The following is a 27,049-nucleotide window of genomic DNA, read 5'->3' as shown; positions in this document are numbered from 1 at the left end:
TGCTGCGGCTTACTTAGACGACATCGTCGTGTATAGCACGACCTGGACAGAACATGTACGCCACTTGGAACAGGTGGTGTCTGAGTTGTTTAAGGCAGGCCTACACATTAATCCGAAGAAAACAGTGATAGGGGCACACGAGACGAAATATCTGGGACACTTGGTAGGCGGAGGCACGATACGACCGCAATTCTCGAAAATCCAGGCCATCCACGAGATTCCTACTCCATCCACGAAGAAACAGATCCGTGCCTTTTTGGGTTTCATAGGCTACTACCGTAGATTTATCCCAGATTTCTCCTCGGTGGCAGCTCCACTAACTGACGCTTTAAGGAACAAAGGGTCTCCCGATTTGACCAAGAACACCGCTGCTTTGGAAGCTATCAATGTCCTAAAGCAGAGGATCACCTCAAATCCAATACTTCGGTGCCGCGACTTCCATAGACAATTTTTTCTTCAGACGGACGCGTCGAATCAGGGGCTGGGAGCAGTTCTTTCACAGGAACAAGGGGGCGAACTTCAACCCGTCTGTTTCGGGAGCAGGAAGCTCGTACCTCACGAGGAGGCCTATTCCACTATTGAGAAGGAGTGTTTGGCCATCAAATGGGTGGTGGAGACCCTCAGGTATTATCTCTTGGGTCGCTGCTTTACGTTGTATACTGACCATGCCCCCTTACAGTGGCTCGCAAGACATAAAGATACCAACCAGCGGTTACTCAGATGGTTCCTGTCTCTTCAACCGTTCGATTTCCTTACCTTACACAGACCTGCGGGTTTCCAGTTGGTGGCTGACTATCTGTCCCGGAATGCTCCCTTGCCCGATCGGCCAGGGTTTGTGATGGGGAGATGTGAGAAGGGGCCCGGAGTGGAGGGGGTGCCGGGAGGGGTAGCGGGACTCCGCGTGATCGCGGCAATGGGCCGCGAGACAGAAAACGCAGCCCCGTCCCACCCGTTCTCCCCGGGACTCTACAGGATCGCGGCAACGGGCCGCGACATGAAAAGAGCGGCCCCCTCTCGCCCAGCCTTACCTGAACCCACCAAGGGTAACGCCGTGGCTTGCAGCCCGGGAGCCGGGTTGGTGACGGCGAACCCGCAGGAAACACGGGCAGTCACGGAGAGCCGGCCCACACGGCCCGCCGAGCGTCTCTCCCCACCAGGAAGGGAGAGAAGGCTTGCTCGGCGGGGCGAGCCGCTCTGGAACGGCCACAGAAACAAACAGACATGGCGAGAGGGAGAGACTTCAAAAGGGGGGAGGGACTCACGAGATGGAGTTGCCTGGGAGCGGGACTCTTCTGGCAGGCAGCAGAATCAGCCACTCTGGGAAACCACGGCAGCCTTTAAAGGAGGCGGGACATGGCAATACCAGCCAATGAGAAGTCTGATTGACAGGGAAGCTTTCCATTGGGGGGGAAGCAAGTCACTCACATCATATAAAAGCCCGGGAACTAATCCAGCGTTTGTTGTTGATTTTCCTAGTCATACGAAGAGGACGAGGAGAGAAGGAACAACTGGTGGGCCTATCCGGACAACAAGGAGAGGTTTAAATCCTGTACCTGGAAGACTGCCTAAGAGTGGAGTAACTCTCAAGGAGCTCATGGACTATATTTTCATTAGTTTAAAATCACATGAATAAAGTATAATTTCAGCAACCCAAACCTGGTCCGGGTCTTGATTCCTACAATGAGGTACTGGGAACCACCCTGGAGCGACGCCCGGAAACCTGCTTGTGGGGGAAACTTCCAGGGGGAAAACAGAATAAGTTACGGAACAGAATGGGACGTTTTTTGCTTATATTGGCTAAGCGCCAAATGGCAATAGCGTGGAAATCGCCCCAGGGCCCGATGGTCAATTTATGGCGGAAGGATGTACGGAGGTGGGGGCTAGTGGAACTAACGGTGCTGCAGAACTGGGAGACGGATGAAGATCAAGAGGTGGTGATGGTCCACTGGTCCCAATTGTTAAATGATTTGGCGAAGGACAATGACCTGCGTCCGCCGTGAAGAGGCGGGGGCAGGAGAGGGAAGATGAGAGAGATATGGGGGAGAAGGGCATCCGGAAGGGTGAGCGGAAGGCGGACTGGCCTGCTTCTGAACAAACAATTGACTCTGGAGCCTGCTCTGTCGTGACCACTGGAACAAGAGGAAGTAGATGGGATACTAGGAAGCGGGGTTGGGGGGGCGAGGAAGTGGTTGGGGAGTTGTTTAATAAGGTTCATGTATGTGGAGGGCTCGATATTAGAGGATTAGGGAGGGTGGGGGGAAGTTGTGGAACTGTTATGTTCAAATGCCAATAAAGAGTGTTTAAGAAAAAAAAACGTTGTGCCTTCTGCTTTAAGCGGAATCGATCCCTTGCTTCCGAGCTTGCAAACTCGTTCCGATCAACTCTTTCTTTCTCAGATGTTTTTAGCCGTTCTTTTGCTCATCTCCTAGTGTTAGAAATAACAATAGACATATGTTAGGGCGGGGAATACACACCCTATTCTGGGAGGAAATGATCATCATGGTTACTTGCAATACATTACATTATTGACTTCATTATCAATTTTCATTTCCTGTGTATCTGGGTCGGGAATTTAATGCTCGCCTCCTTGTATTTAATAGAATCAAGAGCTCCCTGCGCTATTAGCAGGGGGAATCTTAATTCTATGTCAAGACGGAGGCGAGCATTAAGCTTGTTCAAAGCTTCTTACTACTGCTTCCGCTATTATGTTGAATGGTCTAAAGTAAAATATCCGAAAAGTTGTATCATTAGCCCAATCTGCTGCTTTCATGATGTCCTGCAAAGCTGCACCTTGCCTTAACGCTTTTGAGGCCATCGCTCCTCTGACTGAGTGCGCTCCGAACTTAGCCATGTCAATGCCTGCTAGGCTCATGATGTCTCTGACCCATCGTGCTATAGCGGCTGTTGCTACTCCTTTGTGCGGTTTCCTGCGCGCTATAAGCAATTGGGTTGTACCTACTGGTCTCAATTCTGCTGTTCTACACTCGTACTGTTTTATGCATGTGGCTACGCACCACTTCGGATACCATGCACAGTAGCATAGATAATTTTCCCGACAACTGTCCTAACGACAGTTATCTGTTACTGGGCCAATCTGCTAGTAGTTTCAATACTACATACATCCCATAGCACATCGTACTTCGGCTGTGGTGGTTTCCTAAATCTTATTCCTTTTAAGAGTCTTATCACAGCTACGTTCTCTTCTACTGGTATTCCTTCTAAAGGCAGGTGTCCTGCTGAAATTGCAGACCGATAGACTCCTATTGTTCTATATGCTTTGCCATCTTGTAGGAGTTCCGCTAGGAAATTCAGTATTCCGACTAGAGGGGCAGAAACGGGATGAATACTTCTCCTTCTGCACCATGTCGACCACTTATTCCAAGCTGCGTCGTAGCTCCTTCTAGTTGAAGGTGCCCATGATTCGGCGATGAGGCTTGTAGCTTGTGCCGAAATTCCTGGGAGATTCCAGCGTCTCCTGCTATCTTGCACGCCATCAATGGCAGCATCCCCTTCACTCTCAGAGGGTGAAATGACCCAACTGGGTCCGTGAGCAGGCTCACTCCTTGGCGTAGCAGTCTCGGGTAGTCTGTTATCAGTTCCATGAGCGCTGGAAAACATACTTGTGATTTCCATATCGGAACTACTACTATCAGGCTCGCTGCTTCTCTGCGCACTTTTGCCAGTACCCTGCTCAACATTATGAATGGCGGGAAAGCGTAGAGTGTCTGCTCTCTCCAGTCTTGCAGGAAAGCATCCACACCGGCTGCTGCTGGGTCCAATCTCCAGCTGAAGAACCTTTCTTTCTGTGCGTTCAGTCTGGACGCAAACAGATCTGTGTGAATCGGTCCCCAACGTTCTTCCAGCTGCCGGAATATCTCCCGATCCAGCATCCAATCGCTGGAGTCTGAAAGGTACCTGGAGTTCCAGTCCGCTATTACATTGAGCGACCCTGGCAGGTATTTGGCTACCACTGAGATCCCTGATTCCAGGCAGGAGTGCCAAAATTCCTTGGCTATTTCCACCAATAACTTGGATCTCGTCCCTCCTAAGTGATTGATGTACTTGACTGATGAAATGTTGTCCATTTTCAACAGAATACAAGAACTCACTTTTCCTTTCGTAAAAGCCTTGATCGCAAATGATCCGGCTAACAATTCCAGACAGTTGATATGTAGTTGGAGTTCTTCCGAGCTCCACCTCCCTCCTGTCTGGAGATCTCCGCATTGGGCTCCCCAGCCTGCTCTGCTGGCGTCCGGTTCTATTAGTAGGCCCGGACCGTCACCGAAAATGCCTCTCCCGTTCCATGCTTCCATGTTTGCTAGCCACCACTCCAGCTCCGTTCTGGATTCTTGGTCGATCTGTACTAGCTGATGATACTGAAGACCCTGTTGTAGGTGTCTTATTTTTAGCCTTTGCAGAGCTCGATAGTGTAGCAGCCCTGGAAATATCGCTTGTATCGAAGCTGCTAGCAAGCCTACTACTCGTGCTATTGTGCGGAGTGATGACTGTTTTGCTGAGACATGTTCTGATCTCTCTTTGTATGTCTCTTATCTTTCTGTTTCGGAGTTCCAGCGTTGCTGTTCTGGTATCTATTCTGAACCCTAGGAATTCTAACCTCCTGGTTGGTTTCCTCTCTGACTTCTCCTGATTCACTAGGAATCCCAGGGATGTCAGGAGCTTCACTGCCCAGTCGGTCTGGTAGAGAAGTGTCTCTCTGCAGCTGGCATTCAGTAGGATGTTGTCTAGATATATAATCATACAAATCCCTTTCTCTCTGATCGCTGCTGCTACTGGTTTCATGATCTTCGTGAACGCCCATGGCGCTGATGCTAGGCCAAACGGCATTGTGGCAAATTGCCATAATTGCCCGTCCCAGTCCAACGCTAGGAAGGGGCGAAAATCTCTTTGTACCGGTATCGTCGGGTAGGCATCTTTCAGATATATCCTCACTAGCCAGTCTTCTTGTCTTAGTGTGTCTCTGAGTTGATGGCTCCCTTCCATCTTGAAGTGGTTGTAGACTACCCATCTGTTCATATCTTTTAGGTTTATTACTGGCCTTACTTTGTCCTTTCGGTGGACCAAAAACATGTTGTTCACAAATTTTGGGTGTGTCTCGCATGGGGTGTTTGACATTGAGCGGGAGTCTCTATGAACTCTATGCGCATGCCTTTCGCTGTCTGCAGAACCCAGGCGTTGCTTGAAAGCGCACACCAATTCTCCAGAATACCGCTGTCCTCCCCCCAACTGGTGGGTATGTAAAAACTCTCACCTGTGGGGAAGCTGTGTCCTCTCCCCTGGCCTTCCTCTAGGGAAGCAACCTCTTGGCAGGAAGAATAAGTCTGGTTGTCTGTTCTCCCAGTAGGTATTTCTATTTCCTTGAGGCCTTCTGAACGCTTGATAGCGACCGGTCGCTCCGCCTCTTGACCGACCGGTCCCGCCAAAAACTCTTCCGGGGAAGATTTTCTTCATGGACGCTTCGGCCTTCTCTAGGGAGGTATATGTTCCCACAAATCTCCCCATTTCTTTGCCAAAAGTTTCTCCGAATAGGAGTCCTTGCGCTGCCTCGCCTGCTTCGTATGACGATAAATCTCCCAATTTATGGTCGATCTTGAGCAGGAGCCCTCTCCTGCGTTCAGACGAAATTGCGCAATTAGCATTGCCTAAAAGGCATACGGCCCTTTGAGCCCAGTTTGCTAGGACTCCTGGGTCCACTTCTTCTCCTGTGTCCTTTGCTCTTTCGGCTAGGCGATAATTTTTGCTAATGGTCCAGCGATGTTGAGAACTTTCTCCTGACAGCTTTTCCAAGAGCGGTCTATACCTTTCCTTGGATCTCTGTTAGATTTAGAGACGAGTAAACGTTTTTCGCAATCTTTGCGTCATGTATTTCGCTACTCTTGGTGAGGGGACCCTTTCGGACGATCTAGGATTTCTGATGTCTTCAGGGTTGAACATTTCAGATGTTTCTTCCTCTTCTAGGTTATTAAGCTTTCTCAGTCTTTTCTTCGGTGGATGTTGGCTTCCATCGTCCCCTTCATTATCTGCCTCCTCTTGTGAGGAGGTCGGGGATTCTGGTGGTTCCTCTTCAGGAAAACCTTCTTCTATGTTGCCCATATTATCGTCCCCTGGGTAGGGGGTCTCGAGGCTCGGCACCTGTGACTTTTTCACGAACGCTTCTCTTAGTTTGCTGAAAGCGTCTAATTGTACCTACCCCTTCAATTTGGCCCGGGGGGTCAGAAGAGTCTTTGCTCTTTCGGGCCTTGCTACACCCCATGGAGTCCTTTGTTGCGACCCTAGTGGACGTGCTTTCTTCAGTGCTTTTTTATTTCTGGCTCAAATACAGTTCTATGGTATGGAGTCTTTCTTGTAGGGGTCTGACTCCCTGAGCCACTGCCTCTGTGAGTGAATATCCCAGCACTTCTTTAAAGCTATAGGCTAAGTCTTCCTGATAGACTGTCTCCTGTTCTTCCTGTCTCCTGTTCTTCCTCACTCCACTCAAAATTAGACATGTTAGTGCTGTAAAGTGCCTTGATGATACCTTTCTAGGTGTAGTGGCACATCCACTGATCCACTTTTGTGAGGCTGCACCCTGTCTGCACTCAATAGTAAGTTGTGCAGTGTCTTCTAGGGACTCTTCTTATATCCCTTGTGTACAATACACTCTTTAATGATTGTGAATACCAAAAATAGAATGTTTCCTGAGCTTATATGGAACTCCTGAGAGCTTATCCCTGCTCCGTAACGTCGCGTCTGTGTAAATTGCAATTTTCACTACGGAGCTTCCCTACTTGGCTCCGCACCCCCCAAGGGTGTGGGTTTCTCGAGGCGAGCACTTCGCTCTTAACGCCGCTGTCATTCGTGAGGTTTCTCTGACGCGAGCTGCATTGCTCGCTCGCCTCCTCCCTCACAAAGGTGGGGGCTTTTACTTTACATGCGTACGCGGCTGGTAAGAGAAAACTCCCGCTCGCGTCGCGCTCCTCCTCCCCAAAGGTGGGGGCTGTCACCTCCTGGATTACACGCTCGGGAAAAAGATTTCCCACTCGTGAGTGACTCTGCCTCCCCGAGGGTGGGGGCCGAACCGCTCACAGGCACGAGTGAAGTGCCGCGGGTACTGCGAACGCTGTGAGGAAATCAGCGAGCCCCTGATGTGCCGAGTAGTATGGCACTGGGCCGCCGACTCCTCACACTAGAATGGATTCAAAATCTACGCTGCGCTCCTCTGGGGCCCATTACTGTCCCCCAAGATCAGTCAACCTTGCTATTAATCATTCAAAACATACAATATTACAGAGCTCATATCAAAATGCACTTATCTCTGGAGAGCAGGAAAAGAAGAGGATCATGGGAACAGGACGGACTAGGTCACAGGACAACAGCTGAGACTACAAGGAATGATGGGACTTGAAGTTTTAAAAAAATGTTATTTAAACATTTTTTCATTTATTTTGTTGAAACTGCTGGAGAGTAGATTAAAGAAAAGATGAAGCTTAATGCTCGCCTCCGTCTTGACATAGAATGCATATGCATAGTGGGATTCGGGGAAGAGTGAGGAGTGTCTCCCGGCGGTGCTGTGCTCCGGGGGCACTTGAATAAAGCTCGTCTTTAAAGCTTTATCGTATGCAGCGATTTATTACAGGGATTAGCCATTTCGAACTGTATTATGTTTTTAGTCCTCGACTTTCGTATCCTTTTTCAGTGTGGGTTATATCGACTTTATAAAATTCTCCAGAGTATAGGTTTGGAGAAGCTGACACTTTTTTTTGTTCCGTATCTTTTCACTGACGGATAACCCGGTGTTTGGCCGGTGTAGAAACGTCTATAACAGCGGAAGAGCAGGGGGAATACACATACCCATGATAACCCCAAATACCAACCACCGAGATGCGCCACACCAGTCTTCACCTGAAGCGATCAAGCAAGGAGCATGCGCAATGGACCGATGTTTGACGTCAGCACGTGACACTGACGCTTTCTCCTGTCAATAGCAAGTCCAACCGATTCTACTCCTTTACCTCACAGTAGAAGGGAAAACATCTAGAAGCGCGGAGGCAACAGCCGTTGTAACGGTGCCCCGTGGGTGGGAGCCAGCCCACGAGCGGAGCGCCAGGCCCTGCCGGGGGACCTGTTGCTTCTGAGTGAGCTGCGGCTGCAGAAGCAGTGAAAAGGCCTCTCTCTGAACAGTAACGTTGGCAAGACCAAGGATCGTTTGTCATGTCGGACCAGGGCAATAGCGTGTCGTTGCAGCAAACGCTGGACAGGTAAGCCCACGGGAGAATGGGCGGAGTCTGTTGGTTTGGAAGTTGTTGATCTGCCACTATAGCTATTTGTAACTCTATAATGATAAGGGATCATGAAGCCTGTGAGGGGCAAAGACGTTTGAAGCATCTCCTTCAGAATATTGTAACCCGGTTTTCTACGGTACAAAATATAATTAATAACGTTTACAGTGTCCTGTTTTGTAGTTTAAAGAATAAACACTTTTTGCCACCTAAAACGAGCTCTGGTTTGTGCCGTTTACGGAGTTGTATTTGTTTAAAACATATTACAAAGTTTGCAAGGCTAGGGAATCGTCTGGTGTTCGGTATCATACTGTCACTATTGAGTAGGGTACGATTTACTTTGCTTTTCTAGACAACATCATGAAAGTGCTTTTTACGTCTTGCCCTGTGGGCACCCAGGCCAGGCTGACCAAGGCTGGGGGCACCCTGACAGCCCATGAGCATACGTCCTCTTCCATGGCCTTGGTGCACCCAGGCCAGTACCAACAGATGGCGCTGGTGTTGCCCTGCCGGGGTGCTGGCGTCCACACAGTTTCCCAGCAGGGGCTCTGAGGGACACAAGTAGAGTTGCCTGGCAGGGGCTCTACCAACCTAGGTGGCAGCCATGGCGGACAGTGTTGCCCAGCAGGGCACGCACTGTCCAGTTGGAGGGTCCTGCAGGGCAGGCCCTTAGCCAGCTGCGCAGTGCCAGCATGGCGATGATAACAAATGACACACCACACAGTAATCTGTTACTTCCAAGACTAATGAGCGGGAGGCCGCTCATTCTTTTTATTGAATCCAGGCACGTGGTCACTGACACGAGACATGAGCACGAGCCCTGGGAGATACCATGCTCCTAGGCTGGGTGACACACTACAGTGCTGACATTTATTGTTGCTGTACTGTAACACGTATGCCAATATGCTACATATGGGAAGGAGATTTTGTAACCGACATCTGGAGCAGTGAATTTTCCCATTGGTTCGAATTGGGGATTCAAATATTTTAGGAGGAACAAAGTGATAAAAAATCTACATTTTGTTGAAAAAACCGTTAGTCTCCCGCACAAGTCGGGAGGGTTGGCATGTTTGCCGTACAGACACTCGTGTGCCACCCTGCTCTACCAAATTTAAGGAATATACAAGATGTGTGTTAATGAGTAAATATAACATGCCGCAGTGAGTTGATCCTGCATGTAACTGTCCGCTGCTCAAGTTAAGATCCTGAGTCAAGTGAGGTGGACGTGTGTGGCAGTGTTGTTTCCTGCAGGGTCGGCACACAGAGGTGTGATATATCGTCATTATGTGGCCACTGGTCCAATTAGTGACTGGCTAACAAGTCTGCATTGCTGGTCCCCAGAGGTAAACGTACGGACACAGACAACACCAGGGTGCAGGAATATTTTATTCAGTGGTTGTGTTACTTTACTGTGGATTAAACAATCCAACGCCAACCTGGGATTGGATGAAATGTTCGGATAGGTCTCTGTAGTGGGTAGTCATCAGCAGTATACATGTCACTGAAGCATTGGAATAGATAATGCTTGGTTGAGGTTCCATTACACGGGAAGATGCTGGGAAGAGCATTCTGAAGGGCACAGTTGGAGCTGAGTGGTGGTGAGTGGAATGGTGTCCGCTGTGGGAGCTGATGGAGTGGTGTCTGCATGGTTGTAAAAAAAAAAAAAGGGACAAACCTGTGGCACCGACACAATTGCAGCGGAAATCTGTAGGATCCATAGGACGAGTGATTGTTGGAAAATGGGAGCCGTAGTGTTGCCGAAACCGATGGGGAGAATGAGGTAATGCCATTGTAACCGTGTCCTTAACTGCCCACTAAGAAGCTGTGTGGATTTCCAGAGCGCAAGAATAAAGATCCTTACGACAACCCTGCTGTCATTTTGAATAATTTGCTGAATGTTAGAAAAAAGGACCATCTAGCTTGAAGAAGCGTGCTGCCATTTTAGATTGTCTGAGACCCTGAAGCACGGTGCTATATGGTGAGTGGAACAAGATAACAACAAACTCTGCGACAAGACAAACATGAAGATGTTGTGAATAAAGGTAAAAATGAATCCAGAGCACTCAAACACTTTGCCGAACACTGTAAGGTCCCATACAGTAAGTTTGGTATACATTTTTTTACATGCAAGGCATAATGGTACACCCACTGCAGCCCTTCTGGTAGTACCGGGAGAACCCCCGATCCCATGGTGTGAGTGGAAGGAGTAGTAGACAAATTACGACCGTACCATAGAAAAAGAGAACCTTGCGCTGGCAAAAAAACTGTTATTATTAGGTCCTGAGGGATACTGAAAATACAGAGAAATGCTGGTCTGGAGAAGGAGAAGGTAGGAATGAGTATGAGGCTGCACTGAGACAACTGACTAACATTGTTGTAAATGGATTATATTTTTCACACAAGAACGAAGAGCCAGCAACATGCAATTTCGGAAGAGGGGTAAATAGGAATGTAATGCAAGAAAGGCTGTGGATGTGTGCGGATCCTTGTCTAGAATAGCGATAGCAAAGAAAGTGGAACATACATTTGTTTTTATAAAGGAAAGTAACGTGTCACAAATAGGCACAATATAACAAAAGAAAGTGAGGGGTCCCCCAAATAAAAACCAAGAAGAATGGAAGAGTTAACCAACGTCAAGCTAATGTGTAATCAAAGACCGACTCTCAAAAGGGGAAGGGGTTTCCATTGTGGCAGGAAAGGTAATTAATTGTTCGGCCTGGAATCAAAAATTTTCAAATAGTAATATGTAGACACATTTTGCCATAGTATGTAGGAACATAAAGCATGGGAGTTCAGGGTAAAATGGGTGAACAGCGAGGCGGACGAAGGGGAAGAAGAAATGGAAGTAATGATCATAGTTCAAGGGGATGGATGAAAAGCTTTTAAGTTTTATGTTCAAAATAGATAATTATATAGTGTTTATGGTGGACTCTGGGTCTCTCTATACCATAATCCAGAGAGAGAAATGGGCGGAGATGTGTACAAAGGACTACAAACCAGAATTAAGAAAACCTGATCTCAAGAATCCTGCAGAATAGGAGGGTTCGACTATCGAAATGTTAGGCTATAGAGTGGCATTAGCTGAGTTCAAGGCGGGATTGCCAGATGTGTAGCAAGATGGCAGTAAATGTGTTAGGATGGGGCAATTGGGACAAAATCAAGATTAAACTCAATCCACGGAGAGAAGATCCTGTTTTCGGTAGTGTTGGCCGACAAAACGAGACGTTAATTAAAGTTTGCAAGGATAGGAGAAGGGATTGGGCTGTGGAAACGGAGAAATTGATATGAGGCCGGGAAGCCCAAAAGGAAACGCACCAACACAGGTTACAAAGGACATACAAAGCGCTTTATTTCAAAGTTACAAAGTTACCAAAGTCAATTGACATACGGATAGCTATTCGGCCCTCTGACTAACACGCGAACCTTCAACGTAAGGTTTGCACTGAAAGTGGGAGAGACCGATCATCGGGATGCTTGGGTTTTTATACGTTTTGTCCTGCATTGGCCAGCCCTCTCGCAAGTTAACCATTCTTGGAACCGTGGCTAGGGTTCGTAGCCAGGTCGAACACACAATTTACATAATTTGATCAGTTCCGCTGATACAGTTACATATTTACACACAGGTTAAAGAGAGGACAAGGTCTTAGTTCGTGACCCTAACAAGTGGCCTGCGGACATATTATTTATTCACGTGTGCGGAGGTCACCATGGCCGGAGTCTTACACAAAATGTCGTTCGGCCTCCATTTTGTGATTCAGGGTGACTTCCACACTGCAAGAGTACCTAAAATGGCGGCTAGATCCAAGATGGCGGCTTACACAATACATTAAGGTCAAGACCTTGCCGCGGAACCTATGTACATGGTATTCTTTAGACAGCTTGGCGTAGGCCAACATACATTTAAACAATGCGATTGGGGTCACAATATTATATCGATTTCCACAGGGCTAGAGAAGATCAATGGGTATTGTCATAAGATTAAACTGAAGCCAGTAGTTGAGCCAGGCTGTCACTCTATAAGACATATTCCTGTGTCACTAAGGAATGAAGTAAAGGAGCTAGAATAATTAGTTGGAGAAGAGGTAATCGAAGAAGTGGAGTATCCGAATGGGTTTTCCCCATAGTGGTAGCTCTGAAACCTAATGGTAATATAAGAATATGTGTAGATTTGAGACTTGAACAAAGGCATCTTAGTGGAGAAATATCCCTTTTCTGCAATTTTGGAAATGTTTAATTTGATCGGGAAGGTGGATGTGTTCTCCACGATTTTGCAGCTTACTATTGGGTACAGCTACACCAGGAATTGAAATGATATATACTACTTTCATCACACCATTTGGATTGGCATCCGTAGCAGCACTTTCCAAAAGATAATGGCTCATACATTCGGAGATATGCAAGGGTTTAAAGATTATGTTTTAGTTAATGGGCGAGGAAGAAGACAGCATTAGAGATTGCATGAGGTGTTGAGAGGATTGGAACTGAGGGGGTTTATTGTACAACATAGTAAGGGAAAGTTCCAGAGAGAGGAAACCGACTAGGCCACACCTTGTGGAGAGGAAGGGTATAGACCAAGAAAATGCAGAAGAAGAAGGATGCTCCGTCACCAAGTAACAAGGATGAGTTACACTCATTTTTTTGGTTTAGCAGAGCATTATAAACAATTAATTAAAGGTTTATTACACAACCTGTAGGGGACTCGTGAAGAACAATGCGAAGTTTGAATGGAAAGTACACGAACAAGTGACGGGGGTTAAAAGCGGCATAAGTGAAGCACCTTATTTAGAGGGTTTGTGCCAGGAAGGATATCCATCACGGTCAATGCATGTTGTAAGCGTCTAGGGGCAGTATTATTCCAGATGGAAGGAAACCGTGAGAAGATAACGTTTGCATCTTGGGTGGGCACACATGCTGAGACATGTTGTTCTGTTATAGAAGAGGATTGTTAGCATGTTCGGGAGCAGAGCATTTCATACATGTATGGGGAGAAAAGTTCATCATTAGAATGGACCATAAGCCCTTAGTAGAAGTAGTCACAGTTCAAAAGATGTCGAAAGCTACTCCTAGGAAAGCGAGGTTAGGGCTCAGGTTATTGGAGTACAATTGTAGGATTAAATATCTATCGGGCGGGGGGGAATGCATAGCTGATTTTTCTGTTGGATACCTTTTAATGACAACAGAACAATTATCAGAGGAGTGGACAAAGAGCAACTGAGCGGGGAAACAAGTGTTTGGGGTAAACGCTGCCATAAGTAACAAAGAGTGAGAGGAACAAAGTAAGGCTGAACTCATGGGTTATGATCAGGGTTTGAGAAGGAGGGCCAGTTAAAAATTATTTGGAATAGGTTTATAGGGGATATTTTGCAGTTGCGGAAGAATTGACTATAGAGAACAATTGGCTTATGTGAGAGTATTCAAGGCGATACCAGCAAGAAGTCTTGCGCAACACATTTTTCAATTGTCCCATTAGGGACATACTGTCTTCAGCATAACGAAAAGGAAGCTCAGGGAGAGATATGGGTGGCCACGGATGGACACTCCAGTAGATAGTATAGTGAGGTTTTGTACACCATGTGCGAATTGTTATAAGTTACCATTGAATCCTTTTCCAGTTCTGGAACGACCCTGATTGAATCTTGTGATTGACATATTGGGGCCATATCAGCAAAAAGCTCTTTGCGGTGTCATGACGCTGTGCATAACTTTGTGGAAATGTATCCACGTTACTGTGCCGGCACGCACAAGCTTCAAATGCAGGCAACAGGCTAGTCGTTGGCAAAAGAGCAGACGTTAGTATTCTGCTACCCAAAGAGCAGCGCTCTCCGTGTTGCAACCCAGTAAGATTTCCTTTTGCTTCGGGCATCGAAGCTAGTGTGCTTTCCTGTTCCTTTCCTTCTTGTTTCTTCTCCCCCCCCCTCCTTGCCTTTCGCAGACCTCTCGGCTCTTGCCTGCTGCTCTTTCTTTCTGCCTTGCTGTTTCTCTCTCGCCTGGGGCTCTGACTGATTTCCACACCGACCCTCTGTGTCCCCCTCTGAGCTCTTTCACCTCTGGAATCACTTCTACTGTTGTCGAAACCAGACAAAATACAGATCTACAATACACCACCTTTTGGGGGGTTTTGAGCAAAAGCTTTCTCCACCAATTTTTTGACAGTTCTTTCAGTAGCTGCTCGTGTCAGCCAGTTCAGGTCGGCTGAAACGGTGGCTACGGAACGGAATTGCCCACCTCTCCTTAAGGAGAGCACCTCCACAAGAGAGTCCAGGGAAAGAAGTCTGGATCCACCAGACTCCTCTGTTGATTCCGATCAAGATCCAGGTGAGACCCGCTCTCGTCCGAGGCGTGCCAAGTGGTAGTGGACCATTATTCCAGATTGCTGGAAGTTGCTGTCCCGGAAAGAGTGGCTTCGAACAACATGTTATTAGGCAAACAAGAGGGAAGGAAGCCCAATGTCGATTTTAAGCGACAATGGGCACCGAAAGAAGTGAGGCAATTCTGTGAAGAAACAGGTTTTGTATTGAAATGTACTTCTGTTTATATTCCCGAGACCAATGGGATGGTGAAGAGGATAAATCGAGTGATGGGGGGATTGTGTTCAACAGGCGTTGGCGAATGGATTGGAGTGGAAGAAATCATTGAATGATTTAGTATGGAGCATAAGAGAAACAATGCATAGTATAACAGGAGTTTCACCTTTTCGTTGGATGAGGGGCCGCAAACCTAATAGTACATTTTTGCCAGCTTGGTTAAATAGATAAGGGTTCTGAGGTTGGATGAAGGTTTTGTGGCAGATAAGACATTGAAAGCCTAAGAGAAATGTAAAGAATAGCTTGATAGAAAAATTCCCATGAATAAAAAGGGAAGCAATTACAAAGTAGGGGAGTACCTAAAGATGAAGACCAGGAATGAGGTGTGTCAAAATATTTGGAACTAGTGTGAGTAGCCACATTTTTTTTTTGAGGAATGCTCTGATAGAAGATGGGACGGCATGGAAGTTGAATCATGTAGTGTAAAATCAAGGGAGAGGTAAGGAAATGGAAGGAGAGCACAGTACGTCAAGAACAAGGGAGTGGGATCGCTTAGGAGGTTGTATTAGAGAAGTGAATGCAGGAACAGAGGTCCTTTGGAGAAGAAAACTCTGGTGATGGAAGTGTGGGTGAAAAGGAAACTGCCAAGCAAGTTGAGAGATTATGAAAGCGTACCCAGTACATTTGCTGTGTTAGTATGTATGCATTCGAGAAGATGCAGGAAAGAGAATTCTGAAGGTGACAGTTGGAGCGGAGTGGTGGCGAGTGGAATGGTGTCCACTGGCGGAATGATGCCCACAGGGTTGTAATGCTTACATACTTACCCAATAAAAGCATTAACCTTACTAGTGTGTCTGCCCCTACATCCGTCTCCTCTGCCCAGGAATGGACTGCAGAGGGGAGAGAACTTGGAACTGAGAAGAAAAATAAACATTGGGCAAATAACGATTATTTTCTGGAGAGAGTAGGAGGTTGGAGAGTGAGCTTCCTGGGGTACTGTGGCCTCAAGCAGCCCCTCTCCCTCCAGCTGAAAAGAGTTTACAAACTGATCTGTGTGAGCATCAACTGTGAGCCCCTGGCTGCCTGCCTGGTGCAGCCCGGTCCCCCATTGTCATGGATAATGGATAATGAACCTGGTTAGACAGTTGGTCACAGATCAGGCGACTTTACTGATGAACAGTTAATAGCGACAGCAAGAAACTACAAGTCTTCATTGAATACAAAGCACACGCTTCCACATAATTCAAGGGCTGGCGACAAAGGACAAAAGCAGACACTTACCTCAGGTAATTTAAGTTCCTTGAATAAATAATGCACCTGTTCCTAGCAAAGAGCACACACATAACTTGCTGCTTGGCTTTAGCGAAAGGCGATGAGCAGGAAATTGTAGCTTCCCCCTCCAGCAGAGAAACCAAACCTGGTGACTTGTGTCGTAAACGGCACGTACCAAGGTCAAAAGATGCTTTTTTTACACCATTTAGATCTGATAAGCAGCCAAATGACAGGAAGCGCAACACCAAAATACACGCGCACAGTTAAGAGTGGGTGGAAGCAAGTGATATGTGTTAACCAGCCCTCCAGATAAGGTGCGTATTGTGCCTTTTTACGCATGCATTTATAGCCAGTACGGATGAATTCATTTTCTAATGCGTACCATGTACGCTGTATTTATTCATTAAAAAAACATACTTTCCACCATTAGATGGCACTGTAGCTTTTTTTTTTGTCATCAGCAGCATAGCCTTTCTCATGCATGATGGAGAATTTCCAACTGAAAGACCACGAGGCCCCTTGCAAATCTGTGACAGTTAAAGCAAGCAACACAATAAAGCATGCACCCTTTTAAAATGTGTTCATACCCATAACGTATAATAGCTTGATATGCTAAAAAGTAAGTTTGCTTTGATGTCCTTTCGTTGAATGTTCTTTAACCATAAATAAAACACTGGAGGTTTGTGTCGAATCTCCAAACCTAAGTGAGTTTATGACGCAAGTAATTTCTTTGTGTTTTTATTTTTTTTTTTTTAAAGCGCTGAAAATAAAGTGGATCAATCGTGATATTTTGCCTTTTGCATCTTAGTTTTCCATTCAGGATATGGAAAATAAAGGTACAGTGATAATATTTTGGCCCAACATGCTGTTAAAAGTATTTACATGTTGTCATGATGCTTTACTATGCAATTTGTTTATTTTGCAAGTAAACTCTATAGGACAGTATAATTGTAGGTCTTGAACCCAAACTTTTTGTTCCAAGTAAAGCGCGGAAGAAGATGACAGTGTGTTATCCTGGGCAAATAATGTAATCTCACCCTGACTTCAATTGCAAAAATTGGAGTGCTTATAAATGATGAACTTACAACAGGATGAGTTTAATAAGTGTAGGGACACACTGGTGTACCCTGGTGCTCTGCTGCTTGTGGCTCCAATACTGGTGCGTAGAATTGCATTATTGCTGCACTGCCCCCCCCCAGTCTTGTAATACTTGATTTTAAAGGTAGACATAGTCTCGCCAGCCAGTCAGTGCACCAGAGATTCTAGTATAGCGGACTGTGGTAGAACCAACGTTGTATTTTCTCCCCTGTTGCTCCCAGCCACTGAAGTTGTTTGGGCCGTCCAGAGTACTGCCCCACACTCTGCAATGTTCTGTTATGCTATGATATTGAATCTTTCATTGCACACCATCTGCCATTTTCACACTTTCTAGGACCTTTAGGATCTGCAAGAAATGGGTGTTTCAGACTCAAAGGGTAGAGCAGTTAACTGATTGTAACATTGAAGCTGCGCTAGAATAGTCTTATTACAATGAGTAATGAAGTTCGATGCCCCTACACAAGTAAGTTTGCCACTCCTCCACAGAATCTGAAGTTAGTGCCTTTCCCAACATTTGAAGGGTTGGCCTCCTCCTAAATTTTAGCCCGGAGGTGCACCCCTGGATGTGCGCACTTGCGTTTTGTTGGGCAGAGAGGTGAGAGAAGCCTTTCCCCAGCGGTTTTGAAGTTTTATTGTTTGTTCAGAAAAATGTACTTGAACAAACGCAGTAAAACTTTAAAGTTGTTACTTTCAAGAAAGTCTTCATCACCTCTATGCATATTGCGCTTTAGAATATACTATTCGGTAGTTGGTCCCCACACCAGACCATTGGGGAAGGTGGGTAGAACAGTGGGGGCAGAGCATCCAAGTTTTTCCAGCCTATTTTGTGAAGTGCCCCCTCCCATCACAAATTCATTTCTCTCCCCCCCCCCCCAACCCCCTTGAAATGTAGGTTTTGTTGCACCCCTGCATGGGAGGACGGTCAGGTAGGTCGGCTCACTCTCACAAGCCACCAGCCACCCCCACCCCCACCTCTACCCTCACAGTGCTGAAATAAAGGAGCGGGAGCCAACACATCAGCAATTATTCTTTTACTTGCTGCACAATGGCCCGTTAAAAACCTGCTCTGTAATGTATAATTTATAAAGTTATGCTGGTTATAGTAAGACGTGCGCTTGCTGTTGGGCTATACCATGAGGGATGGGCCGTTACCCCATGTAGGGATGAACGGTTCCATTAGGCTGCAAGAGAGGTGCGGGGCAGCCCGGGAACTGAATATATTTGCCATTAGCACATGCAGGGAGGCCATGTGCCACCGGCACATGCAGAATAGTTATGCTCAGTTAGCATGTGCAGAGAGGAGATGTGCTGCTACATGTGTACGGAGGCTATAACATATGGAAAGGGATTGTGTTCTTACATAGCGCTTTTAGCCAAATTCCTTAAGCTTTTAAGCACTGTGGTAACAGTTATTATCTCATTTCGAATGGTACTCTATTTATTACAGCACAACCGAGCAGAATGCTAAGGGAGCACTGTTGGGCACTGTGGTGGGGGCTGGCGAGGACGTGTTTGAGTCAGGCTAAATAAGGAAAGGGGAGGGGGAAAATCAGGTACACTTGTCCCCAGTACATTTTGTCCATTTCCAGCACTGATAGTAAGTTCTGTGAATGGTCATTCTTCATTATTGCATTTCTTACCCATCAAGGCTGCGGCAGCCCTCCACGTAATTGGAACTTGGGAAGTGCAGGACGCCCTCCTGTCCTGTAGCTTTCCACCCTTTCTTTGGATGCAACGTTAGCATGTGCTTTGCCAACATTAGCTTGTGCAGAAGGGAGCCCTGCTGTTAATAGAGAGATGTGCCATTATGTCAGGGCCCGCTCCCTTCGCTCCCGTTCTCGCTCCCTTCGTTCCCGTTCCCGCCACTTGGGGGCATGTTTTGGGGTTTATTCCCTACTGGACATTTCCTTCGAACCTTATGCTACAGTGTTCTGATGAATTGGGACCGTTACAAACTTATTTTCCAAGTTTCTTCCCTTCCGGATCCATTCCAGGGTTTTGGCAGCCAGCATGCTACTTAAATCAAATGACTATGTTTCCCAGAATGCCTTGGCTCACTGCTTCACCTCCTGCTTCCCAGAATGCCTGGCTCACTGCTTCGTCTCCTCCCTTGCAGCACAAGGCTGGGTGGAGAATAGGCAACACCTGTGGCTGCAGGTGCAGCAGGCGGCACGCCTGAGGGGTGTGCTCGTTTAGCAGCTTTAAAAGCCTGTTTGCTTCAGTCCGGCGCTGGTCATTGTAGCAGTGTTCCTGTTGGGACTAGTCTCCTGTTCCTTGTTCCTGGTTTCCGTGTCTTGTACCTAGTTCCAGTTCCTAGCTTTTGTGCCCAGTTCTTAGTTCCTGTATCTTATTCCTCTGTCCTGGATTTCGGATTAATGTGCTTAATTGATTTATGCTTTCTGCATTTCCCTTTCTTTCTTCCTCTGTCTGCAGGCAGACTTTCTCTGTGCTTTACTATTTGATGCAGACCAGGTTGCCGGAGCGTTCTGTCTCTTTATGCTGTTCTGGTTACTGAAGACTTGATGCATTAACCTTACTTTTGTAGTTTTAGTTTACTGCCTTTTCCCTTGGTTGGGTGGGAAAGGTTTTCTTTGTAATAGCGTTTCCCCAGCTCCTGATCCATTCAGATTCCATTCCATATTTTCCATTGCACTTCAGCATTTACTTTCCATCGCATATTAGGTGTGGGTGTTGTTGCAACATATTCCAGTGTGTATCCCCTTTTGTTTGCCTCACAAGTTAATATCACAAATCTCACTTGCCCCTGACTAGGGTTAACGTATTTTTGTTATCTTTAACACTTTGCTTTTACAGCCTTCTGGGTTCCTGTTTGATCTACAGGGTTCGTGACATTACTGACATTCTAGTGGTCTTTCTGGTCCTCGTGAGTACTGTTTGATTGTTACTTATTCAGTATTTTACAGAGTGTCAGTTCACAGAATCTGTACCTGCTTGCCCGCTACGTGGGTTTAGCGCCGTCAGTATCTGTAAGAGCATAGTGGGTAAAGAGTTTGCTGACTTTCCTTTCAGTTATAAGGAGGTCTTAAGTGCTTACCCTACATTCCTTTTTCGTATATTGGTAAATACTTTATTTGCACTCCTGGGTTTATACATACACAAGCCTTGGGTATTTTATGCACGTTGTTAGATTCAAAGTTGTTCCCTGTGCAATTCTGTGCACTTTACCCCTTGCCGTAGTCAAGGCCTTCTGCCTTTCCTGACACATTATAGCATGGGCAGAGAAGATGCTACGTTAGCACTTGCAGAGAAGAAATATCCCCATAGTACATACTTAGTAAAGATGTGTCATTTGCACGTATCAAGAAGAGATGTGCCATTACTATGGAACAGAAGTGCAATTCTCATGCAGAGGTGTGATGTGGCATTAGCATATGCAGCGACAGGATGTGGCGTTTGCACATGTTAACTGCACATCCCGTTGCTGCACAGGATGTGCAGTTAGTACATGCAGGGATGGGATGTGCAGTTAGCATGGGCAGAGAGGGTATGTCCCATTAGCATGTGCGTTGAGAAGGTGTCGTTGGCATGCACATCTGTGTGCACATGCACGCAGTTAGCAGGGATGTGCATAGAGCTGTCCCACCGCCATTAGCAGATGAGAAGAGATGTGCCAATAGCATGCGCAGAGAAGAGATTTGAGGTCACTATGGGTAGAGATGTCCTGTCGACGTGTGCAAATATCACGCTTGCTAAACAGAACGTGTTATATCAATATGTGAAACAAATGTCTGCCATTAGCATATGAAGAGAGATGTGCTGTTAGCATGCGCACGGTGTAAAGGTGCAATTTACACATGCAAATGACACAAATATGCTCTTCAAATGCTAACCGCACATCTCTGAAAATGCTTAAAGGAGATGTGCCTTTACCATGTGCACAGAGTACATGTGGTACTCGTTAGTATGTGTCAAGAGGAGATGTGCAGCTAGCATGTTTAGAGAGGATATATGCCATTATCAAGTGGAGTGATGTGCTGTTACTATGTGCTCAGCCGGGATGTGCCGTTTGCATGTGGAGTTAAGGGCTCTGCGCAAGCCAGACAACTTTGATCTACAACGCTGTTGGTCTACGATTCTGATTTTACGTATGCATTGTGTGTATGTGTTGGGTTAGTTTTACTCTCTTGCAGAGGAGAACTCAGTTTTACTCTCTTGAAATTGCATTTACTCTCATTTGAAAAATCATGCGTAAAATACTCCCCCCTCAAAATCTTATCTGGAGCACTGGCGTTAACCCTTCAGAAGCCCATTTAATATAATGGAGTTTGAAGTTGTGTGGAAGCAATTGACACTTTTTACCCGTTCACTGACTTGAAGCCCAGTTACTAAAGTGGAGACGAACAGCACACACAGACAACACCTACTTCATAAGTTTGCACATAGGCATATTGTATGTTCAAGCAAAGGAACACTCTTAAGCATTAGGTCTTAACCTGCACTGGATTACTCTCTGCTATGTCTCCCATGCCAGACTGCGATTGGGTTCCTATCCCCTCTTGACAAGATCCAGATACTGACCTTGTTGCATCACACATTGGTATGTGTGGCAGGATGTGTCCCTTCAGTACTACTGGGTCGAGGCCCCTTCGATGATCAAGGACTTTGATAAACTAGATGGACAGCAGGACCCATTCATTGATGTTGCTCTTTTTCCTCCCGCCTCTACAAGAAGGGTGTGCAGTCTTAACCCATTTGGCTCTTGGTTGTAGTTTAGAAGAGGTCCTGGTCACCCAGTAAGAATAAATAAATGAATGGATGGCTGTGAAAGGTTAGCCTGATACTAAATGGAACGATTGACCAGCTGGTTGAGCGAGTCATGCTGGGACATTGAAGCAGAGTGGTTGCAATTTTGCTTGAGACTTCACTCAAAGTTCCACATCCCAGCCGCTTTCCTGGCAAGAGGGCATAGACTGATCTTTTATTTTTATTTATTTTTTTATTTTAAAAAAACTTGGGGGGGGGGGGGGCTTCTTATAAACCATGTGTGCTAGGTTCTATGACCTTTTTTCTGCTTTTTGACCCTCAAAAATTAAAATTCTGTTTGCCTTGTTTTTAATGGTTTTACTGAGGCTTGATGATTGTGTTTACTGGCGGCATGCAAGGAGTGTTCTTGGTGTTCGGATCTATCGCCAAGAATGTGGATTGGACTGCTACCAGTTCTTTCTCTTTGCTGCTGAAGGAGGAGCTTCCAAGTCAAAACCTTGCCTCCGGACGCAGAGCGCCGCAGAGTGCGATGAGTGTTCTTGGTGTTCCTGGTGGGACACAGGACCTACCCACAGATTGCGAGCATCCAGTTCAATGGAGTTAACATTGCGCACCATCGATAACTAACAAACGGCCATGAGCTGGACGACCTCGCTTCTGCCTCCACAGACCCGATTTCAGCTCCGGTGGTGCAATTCCGCGGTGTACCACTTGTCTAGAAAGGAGAGTGGACGTTCTAGTGAACAAGTAAGTGACGGCACTCGAGGGGCTATCAATGGTGGAGGGACAAAATAAATACTGGTGCCACTGGAAGGGGAGTGGGGGAGGTTTAAACATGCGTGCAGAAGCAATACCAGAGACCATGCTGTTGCCGTTGCACGACCCTCTAGCCTGCTCCGTGCTCCTATCACGGACCTCGCATCAGCCGTCGAGCACTAATGCGAGTGGATTGTTAGCGTGTGATGAGAGCGAGGAGAGACTAGGGGGGGGGTGGGTTTAGTTTGCAATCAAACAAAAAAACGACCAGTCCCATGCTGCTCTCAGCATGACTCAAACATTCTTGCCCGACTTGTCCTTACGAAGTCGTCAACTTGCCATTGCTAAGAATCATGAAACACGCCCAGTGTTAGATACTGCAGGGGTTCCACTGCTGCGCGTCCTGGCGTGGTGAATAGTGGAGTGAAGCAACAGGCAATACGAGAGAGGAGAAGGCAGTTATTCCGCACTATCTGACTCATAAAGAACAGCCCACGGTGGAAAGCTATGATGATCTAGCAAAGGATAGGATGTCAAATGGCACTACTTCCCCGTCCGAGTAGGAGAGATGGGCTATGGCTGGTCGAACCCGCTCTACAGATGTCCATAAAATCGAGTGGTTTTTGAGGAAGTTTTTGAAATCCCGCAATCCGCTGCCACCTGGTCACTAATCTTAGAGGAGAAAGAAACATATGATGAAGCAACGACCCCCAAAAATACAGCGCAACTCGCTGGCAGTTGCCGACCAACTCCTTAAAGACCTGACCACACTCGGCGCAAAAATAAACCCTAACAACACGAGTGTAATACTGAACGGTGGAACTTTGTGCTCGATGATCAACATAAAGACATTGACATAGTTGTTTCTAAAGCTCAACATGAACAAAGCAACCTTCGAAATGGAGACGTGTCGACTCCAGTCCCTCACCGTCCATTCTCTGCTCTCAAAATAGAACTGTAACTGGACTCGAGCTTTGTGGGAACGCAATCTCGATTTTAATGACCCGAGATCTAAAGGTACTGTGAAATCCCAACTAAAAGAATTGGCCCCCACATCCAATGAGACATCCTCTGACTCTCCGTTTGTGGAAAGGGACTATATCCAAAAGGGAGAAGATCCATACCTGTGTGAACCCGAAAGCAGACCGCCACAAACGAGGAAATAGGCGAAATGGCCGAAAAGGTGTTCTACGAGCTAAGGCCCAACATAATGTCATCAATGACCATTGCGGTTGCCCCTTTCACCAAAATGTAATGAGCAGTTCAATGATAACTACAAAGATCAGAACCCCCTAATTGCACTCATGAACCCCAAAATGGTTAACATCGAAATGGAGTTGCGAGAAATGAAATTGCAAGCCATTAAGGACATTCAAAAAATAGAAACATCTTCTAAAAGAACAGCTAAAAACAACACGGAAGACAAGTCTCCTTGCGGAAGTCGCAAGAGAAGCCTTGACGATCCTAAAGAGGGCCCAGTCTCATCGGGGAGATCGAGGACTCGCAAGCGCAGAAATCTCTTGTGCAGTCAAAGTGCGTTCATGCAGAGTTTCAAGGGGATGGCATCCAGAGTTTGTTGCTACTCTGGACACATGCAAAACTGGTGCGATGAATTCTCCAAACATGACAAGTGAAGAAGCAAACTTGCGCGACACATCTAAGAAGACAGAATGGAACTTGCCAACAAATGTGCACAAAGTAAAACCATAGTGATGGCACAGACCTTGGATGTGCTTGCTGCCAAACAGTCAACCTCTGCTAACGCAGAGGGAACAAGTGGCAACCCTGAGGCCACTGAATATAACAAGACCGAGATTAACAAAAAGAGCAATGAAAGCTATGCTATTTTTGAGGAATAAAAAGGAGAATCTGCAAAGAACAAGGTGAAGTAACCACATAGTCAAAAACAAAAAGAAACCCAAAAATCTGCCAAAAGGGAAAAGTATACACGCTAACATCTTGCGTAAATTCTCGCAAAATATCACATCTTTGAACGTCACAATTCAAACCCCCGCCTTTCAAAAAGCCCCAGTCCCTGGACTAGTCCGGAGCTCACCCGATAAGGAGGTCGAAAAGAGCACAAAAAGGGCAGAAACGGGATGTGTCCGGAGGGGGAAGAGATAGAAGAAGCGGACAACATGGCCGAGATGCTAAATCTTTCTCCAAATGAAACTGACATAGACGAAGATGCGCAAGTTGAAGCCAATCGCAGCGCTGGGAGAATAATCTTATGCTGTGATTCAGACGAGGATTTGGCGACTTCTTCAAATGATGAATCTCTGGAGATGCAAGAAAAAGTCACAAAAAGAGTATGTATTATTCCCATTACACCGGAGACCAACTCAGACCGAAAGACAAATATGACCTGCATCGACCCGCCACGGATCGCTTTCAAACAATCGCAGACCAAAGAGCAATAATCGAAGCACAGAAATCAACTATAATGGAAAATCGGATGTTGAAACGAAGACCTAGTCTGCCTGCCCCAGGGCTTCATAAAGTCTCGGAACCACCCATATATACCTCCCCACGTGGCCAAAATAAGCAAAAAGCTGACCCTAAGAATGAGAAGGAAGATGATTGGGAGCTGACAAACGGCCTCCAGCCTCTTCCATTCAAAGAACCCAAAGTAAAAGACAAAAGGTCGACTCAAACTACTGCATACTGTTGGAAAGAATTTTACCAACGAATGACGGGCTTATCCTAAATATGAACAATGTACTGCGTCTCTTTCTGAATATACCATATCTAAGATCTATATTGTCAAACAGCATTAAAACAGTCAAATTCATCAGAGAAACGACGTTTGATCATGTTTATTACACATCTACTCTACAATAATACATGACACCATCTTGAATGGAACATTGGACATAAATTCTCTGGGTTTTGACCTACTGGAAGTCTGTTTAGAACACAAAGCAAGTAAATCCTCAAGAAGATCAAACTAGACAGATCAGTGATCGGAATATTGAGTTCGGCAGACCCAGAAGAGATTTTGTTCAAGCACACAAAAGAGACCCCCGAACAAACAGCAATGGTGGAGGAAGAAGAGGTGCTAAACTGCAGACACCAAGAGGAAGCTCAAAGGCCCAAAAAACAAATAAAGATCACGTTTTCATATAACAAGGACTCTGAATGTAGCCAGAAACTCCAAAGACGCCGCCAACAAAAAACAAGAGTGTGATAGTTGGAGCGGGATCGCGGGAACCCTGAATAAAAGGGTCAGCTAACGCCCTGCAAATCTGGCGAGCGTCATGATACAAATGGGATCCTCGAACACGCAGGGGTTTGCTCACCTGTTTCACAACACTTAAGTCGTTAAAATCCTTGGATATACTAGGTCTACAGGACACATGGCTCTACATTCCACTGTGTGTCGAAGGATATGAAAATTCAACAAATCCCGCTATAATACAATCTAAGAGCCGACCAATGTCAGGCTTAATCACTCTGGTCAAAATGGAGAGGGGTTGTCGCATACTGAATTCACACAATCATTCCCCGTACATACAATCAACTATAATAGAACCAACACAAGACTCAGAGGGCAAGATGCAGAAACTTCACATTATAAACGTGTACTGGCAGCACCAGGAAGCGGGAGCCTGGTCCTTCCTTGATGAGGCATATGAGATAATAGACAACCTCATGTCCACTGACGAGCCCTAATATTCATTCTCTGTGGTGACTTACACATGGAGTGTGTCACTTTGCAGTTTGGTAAAAAGAACAGAGTACTAAAACTGAAGCCCTCAAACTCAATTAAAACAGCATGGCTGGATGAAATGAAAGCCAGAAATATGTCGCCACTGAATGGGAATCCCGTAGGGCCCCCCCCCCCGCACCCCTCTCCCACAGGCTACCTGGAGAAGAGAACACTACCATATCAGTCTAGGACTATTCGTTTCAGAACGGTTCGCCAGTAAGGTTAGTAATCTTAAAGTCATCAAAATGTCGCAAAGCGATCCCAGCTTGGTAAAAATTACCTTCACAGAAGCAAAATCTACTACCCATGCAACATGGAATCAACCGGTGTACATAGAACCAGGTCGAGAAGAACTGAGAATGGATAGCATCAAGGTTACTAACTTCACAAAGGCTCTACAAAACAAAATAAACAAGGAAGGTGGCAATAAGGTGTAGTATGGGACCTTATTGCATCAATACCTAGAAAGAATCGTGGCACTGGAAAACAGAGATTCAAAACGCAGCACGCCTTTGACACCCATATCGCATTCAAGAAGCGAGAACTCAGAAAAAACATCAGAGCACTTAAGCAAACTGACAACGAAAACTGCTTTCAAGAGAAAAAGAAAGCCAAAATGAGATCTAAAAACTGGGTGACCTCCCACAAAATCATAGTGGAACAACGGGACACAGAATTGATGCTGGAAA

General features: G+C 46.1%; 1 protein-coding gene across 2 annotated transcripts in view; it reads left to right on the top strand.

Annotated features, from left to right (window-relative positions):
* Positions 1-7,872: 7,872 nt before the first annotated feature.
* Positions 7,873-27,049, top strand: part of MARCHF5 (membrane associated ring-CH-type finger 5) — a 743,603-nt gene continuing 724,426 nt past the window's right edge. The window contains exon 1 of one of the 2 annotated variants that reach the window (XM_069611372.1): positions 7,873-8,255. In XM_069611372.1, the coding sequence (XP_069467473.1) occupies positions 8,209-8,255 (47 nt within the window). In that variant the 5' untranslated portion in view covers positions 7,873-8,208. The remainder of the gene's footprint in view (positions 8,256-27,049) is intronic. The other variant, XM_069611373.1, reaches the window with a different exon arrangement.

Source organism: Ambystoma mexicanum, chromosome 8 (genome assembly GCF_040938575.1).
Source record: "Ambystoma mexicanum isolate Mex_15411 chromosome 8, UKY_AmexF1_1, whole genome shotgun sequence".
NCBI lineage: Eukaryota > Metazoa > Chordata > Amphibia > Caudata > Ambystomatidae > Ambystoma > Ambystoma mexicanum.
This window is presented reverse-complemented; position numbering and strand designations above follow the sequence as displayed.